We start from the raw sequence: 8,956 nt of genomic DNA on the forward strand, positions 1-8,956 counted from the left end.
GATGAAACAGTGGCCATCACAAAGCCCTGACCTCAATCCCATAGAAAATTTGTGGCAGAACGGAAAAAGCGTAAGCGAGAAAGGAGGCCTACAAACCTGACTCAGTTACACCAGCTCTGTCAGGAGGAATGGGCCAAAATTCACCCAACTTATTGTGGGAAGCTTGTGGAAGGCTCCCCGAAACATTTTACCCAAGTTAAACAATTGAAAGGCAATGCTACCAAATGCTAATTGAGTGTATGTAAACTTCTGAACCACTGGGAATGTGATGAAATAAATAAAAGCTGAAATAAATAATTCTCTCTACAATTATTCTGACATTTCACATTCTTAAAATAAAGTGGTGATCATAACTGACCTAAAACAAGGATTTTTTACGAGGATTAAATGTCAGGAATTGTGAAAAACTGAATTTAAATGTATTTAGCTAAGGTGTATGTAAACTTTCGACTTCAACTGTAGGTATTTATAGTTGTCCACATATTCTAAGTCAGACCCGTCCAGAGTAGTGATGCTAGGCGGGCGGGTGCGGGCACTGATCGGTTGAAGAATATGCATTTAGTTTTACTAGTGTATAAGACCAGTTGGAGGCCACGGAAGGAGTGTTGTATGGCATTGAAGCTCGTTTGGAGGTTTGTTAACACAGTGTCCAAGGAAGGGCCAGATGTATTCAGAATGGTGTCATTTGCGTAGAGGTGGATCAAAGAATCACCCGCAGCAAGAGCAACATCATTGATATATACAGAGAACAGAGTCGGCCCGAGAATTTAACCCTGTGGCACCTCTATAGAGACTGCCAGAGGTCCGGACAACAGGCCCTCAGATTTGACACACTGAACTCTATCTGAGAATTAGTTAGTGAACCAGGCGAGGCAGTCATTAGAGAAACCAAGGCTGTTGACTCTGCCGATAAGAATACGGTGATTGACAGAGTTGAAAGCTTTGGCCAGGTCGATGAAGACGGCTTCACAGTACTGTTTTTTATCGATGGTGGTTATGATATCGTTTTGGACCTGTAAGGTATTGTATTCGGCGCATTGTATTCGGCCCATGTGACTATTAACATTTGATTTGATTTGTAGTCATCTTTTGTTCTGATGTTATCCGCGGTCACAGAGAGATGGATTAACCATGTGATTCTATGTGTAGCTGAGATCTGTGTAGTAAAAAACCTCTACAGGATCGGTGTCCCCCCAGTGGGACGGTTTAGCTAACGTAGCCTAATATAATTAGCATGAGGTTGTAAGTAACAAGAAGATTTCCCAGGACATAGACATTTCTGATATAGGCAGAAAGCTTAAATTCTTAAATTCTAACTGCACTGTCCAATTTACAGTAGCTATTACAGTGAAATAATTCCATGCTATTGTTTGAGGAGAGTGCACAGTTACAGAAAATGTATTAATAAACCAATCTGGCACATTTGGGCAGTCTTGATACAACATTTTGAACAGAAATGCAATGCTTCATTGAATTAGTCTTAAACTTTGCAGATACACTGCTTCCATCTAGTGGCCAACATCTAAATTGCGCCTAGATTTCTACATCAGATATTGGGCTCTCTCTTGCATTTCAAAGATGATGAAACAAAAAATAAAAGGAATGTTTTCTTATTTGTATGATATTTTACTAGATCTAATGTGTTATATTATCCTAGTCCTACATTAATTTCACATTTCCACAAACTTCAAAGTGTTTCCTTTTCAAATGGTATCAAGAATATGCACATCCTTGCTTCAGGTCCTGAGCTACAGGCAGTTAGATTTAGGTATGTAATTTCAGGCGAAAATTGAAAAAAAGGGTCCGATCCTTAAGAGGTTTTAAGTAATGCAGGAGGGCAAAAAAAAACATTTAATGACGCACTTAACTGTTCTACTATTGGTCTGAGGCAGGCGTTGGATTACGAGCGTTTACAAGTGCAACCTTAATAAGGATGGCTTTTGGAAACCGCTCAGATAATTATCGATGTTGCTACCAAGGTTCTAACGAGGAACTCGGCCTTAAGATGCTTTTGGGAAAACTGGCCCTGTCCTGCAATGTGAATAATTTACCAGCAGGAAAAAGCATCATGAAGTTTCCAGGAGATATATTAGTCTATTACAGCTCATTCAACAGCTCATCCCACAGCCGTTTCAAATGATTGGAGAATAGTTCAATATTCCTTCAATGTGTCTTTCTTATGTAGGACATTCCCATGTATGTCAGTAGTAGGCTACATACTTTCAGTTTAGTTTAGGACTGGCCCCATTGTGTTTGAGGTGCACTTCCTTCTCTACTTAGATGTAATTTGCTTGTCCATGGGTTCATGTTCAGATGTAACTGAACTGACATCCTATTAAATCATAGTCATAACATTGCCTTGTCATATGTCTCTGTTCAGCTGTAAGTCTGAACTGTTCTATAAACAGACAAGGTATAGCAGTGCTAATAGCACTGGTTCAAAGTCCCATGTAGAGAGATGTATCAAGAGTCTCAGAGTAGGAGAGTTGATTAAGGATCCGTTTTGACCTTTTAGATCACAATGAATGAGATTACATGGACAGTGGGACCTAATTTTTAATCTGAGATGCATGATACATACAAACCCCCGGCCCTGTATTTGGCCATAGTATCATTATTCATTCACCCTGCAGGATTGTTCTGATAAACCATCTTCCAAAAAGGTCTACAATGTGGACAATGAAGAATTGTTGGGAAATTCCCATGCTGTATGAATGTGAGGGCAGTGTTGTATTTAGTCCAGAAGAGGGCGACAATCAGCTTCAGGAATCACAGCTTTCCTTCCATTCCTGGAAAAGAAAAGATTTTGTGTCTTTCCTTCCAGCCATTTTGAGATGGAGTAATAACACATCTGACTTGATTGGTGTAGGTGTAGAAGCTATATGGGTGATTGCTTACACTTCTTTGTGTTAGATCTAACACCATGTTATCAAAGATTACTTCAAAGGAAGGAGGGAGGAAGGAAGGAAGGAAGCATGTTCAAACATGACCTAGGTGTCCGCTACTACAGTTTATGAGTATATCAAATTTGTTCTATTGTGATTTTCTTGCCTTTTGTAAGCTGAACACACTGTACTTACAACTATTCACCAAATAAACATGGTCAGCAGACATCATAACCAGCTGTGACTTTATTCAAAAGCTTGGAAACATTACATTGCAATACGGAAGAAAAAGAATCCTGCAGATTATTTTTTTCCACAGACAATCCTCAGATGCCACCACTGTACAGAAGCCACTTGACAGCTGACATTTGATCTTCAACACTCAACAATACAAGAGGCAGCAAAGCACACTGGTAAACAGCTGTCAGTAGTAGTTTAACACCAAGATAAATGTCTAAAGAACAATTGTGCTAACTGAGTCATAGTTCTAGATTAAAATTCCTATATAATCTAATTGAAAATTACATTTTCATCAACACTTGTAAAAGGCTCATTTCCATACAATGCATACACAGTATAACTTCCATTCTAACATGTTGTCAGTTATAATGAAAGGCTTGCTTTTGATAAAAATGTACTCAGAAAACCAAAAAGTTAACAGGCTATCTTATTTTTTAGTTAATCCAAAAGCTGAGCTCTAGGCCTGCTCTAGGGTAGCTGTTGTCTCCTCAAATATCAAAAGAATCCGCATCAATAGTGCTAAATTATATTTATTGACGGTAACACTGAAACAATTTGATAAGATTGAAGGTTGACATTGTTTTTATCAAGTTGTAAGGTTATTCACAAATGTACTGAATTGAATGAAAACCACTTAAATCATCTGAATTTAATCTATGGCATGATTTTTATGGTAGTGTGGCCACCACTTTTCAGAACTGCATTGTATGTAACACTGTACAATTATTTGGTGTACATTCATTTTTATTGAAAAAATACTACTATAGCCAAGAGTAGAGAGGAAGAAGTGAAAGGCAGAATAAATGTGATTTTTTTTGTTGGGAGGAGTTACGTATCAGTCTGTCAGTACCTACATTACAGAGAATTCCATTGTAGATTTTTGGCTTATTAAACACATCTTGCAGATGAGCTTATTATGGCTTCAAATGACAAATTGATGTCATTAAATTGAACAATGTGGTTTTCAGATTCATCCAGCTTCTGTATGAAAGATGACGCCCAACAATCAATGGAGCTGTCTACACAAAGTCAGGTCAGGCTTTATTTATCCTAAGCCTCGGTTATTTCTGTATTAAATAATAAACTCAGACAGGTACAAAAAGAAAATACATGAGTAACTCTGTTGCTTTATGAATCGTACATGTCTTAAATAAATACATATTAAAGTTATACCCTTATGTAAATTAATGTCAACTATTCACAAAACATACTGTATATTTGTACATGATGCCTGGACAAAGTCAATGCCTCTTCTGGCTGCTCAAAGCCTCAAAGATTTGTCTTCTTTATGGTACGTACACATATTGACATCTTGATAACACATACTTCTAATCAAAAACTTCAGTAGCCCCTTATCCCATGAATTAAGATATCATTGTTTCAGAACCTGAATTCACAGTACAAAAATATACTAAGCCTTCATGAATTCACCATCAGTACTATCTACAGTTTGATCATCATTAAGTCTATGATCAGCAGTAGACTTACGACAGTCTTGGATAGGTCAAACACGTTTTGAGTCCATCCACTCTCTTCATCACCTTTACAAATCAATTTGGCACTTAGGCACTATAACACTATACTAGCACACCTCATAAACATAAAACAATGAAGTAATGAACCGTTGAAGCGTTTAGCTATTTGTGTAATTTATTACATCCTGTGGAAGGTCCACCACCTTGTGAGAAAGTTTCCTCTGAAACAGATGAGTTGCACAATATCGCTGTGGCATGATGATGACCAGCTAAACAGCTTCTGCAGATGTCTCAGTGGAGACAGACATAGTCACTTTGGCTATTTTCACAGTGGTCTTCACACAGCTCTCTGCAGCCCTGTTGGCAGCGATGTGCCTGCTCTGGCAGTCAGACTCCAGGCTATTGTCCAGCTGCTGGGCACTGCCCCGGCATGCCTGGCATGAGCTGAGGAAGGCGTGTCGCAGGTCCTTGCTCCTCAGGGCGTAAATGATTGGGTTGACTGTTGAGTTGAGCAGACAGAGCATGCTGGCGAAAGCAAACACTGTCTTAATATCATCATCCATCTTCCAGAACAGGTCGTAGACCATGATGGCCAGCACAGGGCCCCAGCAGATGACCAGCACCACCAGGATGAGGACCAGGGTCTTGGCGAGCCGGATATCCATGCGCGTCTGCTCAGGGCGCATGGTTTGCACCTTCGTTCCGTCTGCTGAGTACACCACCAGGCTCTTCTGGGAGGTGCGGCTCTGCATGCGCACGGCGTGGTGGTGGGCCTTCCACAGGATGTACATGTAAGCGTAGATGATGAAGAGGACCAGCACGCTGGTCACCCCGATCCAGAAGATTAGATACTTCTCATCGATTAGCGGGAAAAGGTCTGAGCAGACCGAGTTGAGCTGCTTGCAGTTCCAGCCCAGCAGAGGGAGCACTGCGAAGACGATGGAGATAGTCCACATCACGCAGAAGGCGATGACAGCCTTGGTCCGCGTGACGATGCGCCTGTAGGCCAGGGGTCTGTGGATGGAGATGTAGCGGTCTATAGCAGTGAGAAACAGGCTTCCCACAGAGGCTGTGAACGAAGCGATGACCCCACCTAACTTGAAGAGGAACACATTGGGGCTGTCCTTTCTGTGGAACACATGGAAGTCCAGGAAGCTGTAGACGAAGATGACGCTGCCAAGCAGGTCGGCTACAGCCAGGCTTCCTATGAAGTGGTAGGAGGGGCGGCAGCGCAGTGTGCGGGATTGGAGGATCACACACAGCACGATAAGGTTCTCAAGCACAGTGAAGGTTCCCAGAGTGAGGGACATCACCGTCACAGCCAACTGCTGGCTAGGGGTCAGGATCATGAAGCATTCCATGTCCACGAAGTTCTCCGCACACTGGATTCCGGTTCCCTCATCACCAAAGCCGCTACTGTTGCCAAACAGGTCTGTGGCATTGGTGGGAAAGAATGGAATGCCTTTTAGGATGAGTTCTTCATCTCCAGGCACCTTGTCTGGGAAAGAGTTACTGCGGAAAGCAGGTAAAGGCTTCTGGACGGACAATCCACCCTTAGTGAAGTCAGTGTTGATGGTGGCGTCATCATAGCTGGCATCATTGGAGCCAAGGTACAGCAGTCCAGAGGTTATAGTCCGGAAGGTGGTGTCTGCCACACCATCCAGCACAGACTTCATGACTGGGCCTGAGATGTGAACACTGGGGTTTAAGATGATCTCTGGTTAACCTATGAAATGATAAGAGAAATGTTTGTGTTTATGTCTTAACATTGAACAGGAGAAATTGGAAAGCACAGCAAGAATTGTGCCCTTTTATGACAGTTAAACTGTTAAAGAGTTGTTGTTTCAAAATGGCATTTAATCCTATATTATTTGCCAAAATTAAACTATAATTTAGATTTGGCTTTTTCTCACATTGCTTGAATGAGCAAAATCATCGGGGTGTTCTAATTACAAACTTCTAACTGGTAACTGCCAAAATAAAGGAAACATGAGTAAATGAGTGAAACAAAGTATACTGAAAGCAGGTTCCTGAGCTAATTAAGCAATTAACGTACCATCATGCTTAGGGTCATGTATAAAAATGCCCAGTTGCCCATGATTTTAGTTACCATGACTAGAAGTGTGCGTGTGCGTGTCTCTCTTACCAGATCTCAACCCAATGAACACTTATGGGAGATTCTGGAGCAACGCTTGAGACAGCTTTTTCTACCACCATGAACAAAACATCAAAAGATGAAAAATTGTTGAGACACTAGAATCTATGCCAAGGCGCATTGAAGCTCTTCTGGCGGCTCATGGCAGCCCAACGCCCTATTAAGACGCTTTATGTTGGTGTTTCCTTTATTTTGGCACTTACCTGTATATTTAATTTTATAAAATGTGAATTGTCTAATGATGATCAGCAGAGGTGTCATAATCATTAAAACACAGTGGCACATGGACCCTAAGATTTGTCCTGTTTAAAAAATAAATAAAATATATTTTTTAATTTACAATTATAATTCATTATTACATTTTAGCTAATTTAGCTATGCAGAAAAATTGACATATTTCTTACATAGAATTAAGAATAATGATTATGGCTCTATATGGCAGGAAAACGGCTTCAGGTGTTTGAAAAAATCGAAATTCTCCAACTCCCGGACCACCTCCAGCCATCCTTACGTGGTGCCTCCTCAGATTTTTGGGGTGCATGAGGGGCAACGCTTTTTATTCCATTTTTTGTAGGTTAACCATTAGGAATGGTCAAAGGGAGTTCACTGTTACTTAGCTGTTGCCCTGCATGTCACACAGAGAGAACAATTCCATTCCTATCAGATAACTCATGTGCAACAAGAGGCAGTCTATTTTGTTCACGTTTGGCCAAGCTAGGCTATGTCGGAGATCACTAAATGCAGCTCCTGTTATACATTCCCTTTACAGTCATTCTCATGTTTAGCATTAGCCACAGGATGGTGCACAGGTGCAATCATACCGAAGCTGATGGGGTATTACTGTTATCTAAAAGGGAATAAACATTTATTTACCTTAAGGCTAGGAGTTAGGTTAAAGGGTTAAGGATAGGGGAAGGTTTAGCTAATATACTAAGTAGTTGCAAAGTAGCTAAAAAGTAGTAAGTAGTAGAAAAGTTGCTGAAATGTTAGTTGTCCATGATGATATTCAAACGCGCAACCTTCAGGTTACTAGAAGTTCGTGTTATAGGACACCCTTCCACCCTGACCAACCACACTCCTTTCGTTTTGGAATTATGTAACCTTCTGTTTTATGTAAACATACCAAATGTAACATATCATACTAATTTGAGGTTTTCGGGTTTTACTTTCACTATGTTACGTCTAGTCTATGAGACCAGCATGTATTATTTGTTAATTAGGTTTCGCATTTATTTTTTACATTAATTAACGGGTTATTTTTCCTCAATTATAGATCTACAATTCGATGCCGTTGCTATAGCCCACAATAGCCTCTCGTTTTTGTACGGTGAAATGAATGAAAAACTCATTTTGAGTGCCGGCACCGTTTATATGTAGGTGCATGAACTCTGAAATACTTTTGAGCTAATATTCTAAGATGTGCATGAACTCAAGCAGTAGAACATTTGAAGTGCCACAGTCCTCGGCTCCAGTGGGCTCCTGCCGAAGTCGGGCACTGATTAGGACACATAAAGAGTTTATAATAACCTAATTAAAAGTATTTACCTTCACATTGCTCGCACAGGTCCCTCCACCCAAAATGTATCCAACCATTAATCCAACCTTGACTCGTAATACCTGACAAAAGAACTATAAATGTAATCATTAAAACAAGGAACGTTAAAACATTTACAATTATATATAAAATATATTTGTCTAACGATCTAGTTATTCATTGGTTAATTCGGTTTATTGATGGGCGCTCAGAATGGCATCTGCTCTCTCATGTGCGCCTCCCGCAGTGGACCTAAGTTGCGGCTGCTACGATGTCTGAAGTCTCTCTCTGTGTGTGCATATTTATGAAGCATCACTTTCGAAAGCCACATCACGTGCTGCGAAACGCGCTCTCCATAGATTTATATAGCCAACCCCAAAGCAGCCTTCAACTGTAAGAACAAGGGAACATGCATACACAATAAACTAATTTTGCACTTGGACAAAACGATAGCTGCACATACAGGTACTTTAACAGGTTCAGTGCATTAGGGCTCAAAATAGGTTCACATACGGATAAGCTTGTATAAGGCAAAATATACATTTCTCATGATTTCAATGTCTTTGATGTGTTATAATGAAACATTACATTCTATAATATTCTTTAAATTTAACTTGCTTGAACTTATTGTTCATTAGGCTACTTATCTATATTTTTCCAATTAAAA

The 8,956-nt window shown here is 40.3% G+C and overlaps 1 protein-coding gene across 1 annotated transcript; it reads right to left on the reverse strand.

The window, feature by feature from the left end:
- Positions 1–3,126: 3,126 nt before the first annotated feature.
- On the reverse strand, positions 3,127–8,496 carry LOC139415555 (cannabinoid receptor type 1A-like). Its single transcript, XM_071163664.1, has 2 exons — positions 8,301–8,496; positions 3,127–6,326 (listed from the first exon to the last, which is right to left on the reverse strand). Exon 2 carries the CDS (start codon positions 6,274–6,276, stop codon positions 4,870–4,872), a length of 1,407 nt encoding a protein of 468 aa, XP_071019765.1. The 5' UTR covers positions 6,277–6,326; positions 8,301–8,496; the 3' UTR covers positions 3,127–4,869.
- Between the last annotated feature and the right edge of the window lie 460 nt (positions 8,497–8,956).

Source organism: Oncorhynchus clarkii, chromosome 8 (assembly GCF_045791955.1).
Source record: "Oncorhynchus clarkii lewisi isolate Uvic-CL-2024 chromosome 8, UVic_Ocla_1.0, whole genome shotgun sequence".
NCBI classification, from domain to species: Eukaryota; Metazoa; Chordata; class Actinopteri; order Salmoniformes; family Salmonidae; genus Oncorhynchus; species Oncorhynchus clarkii.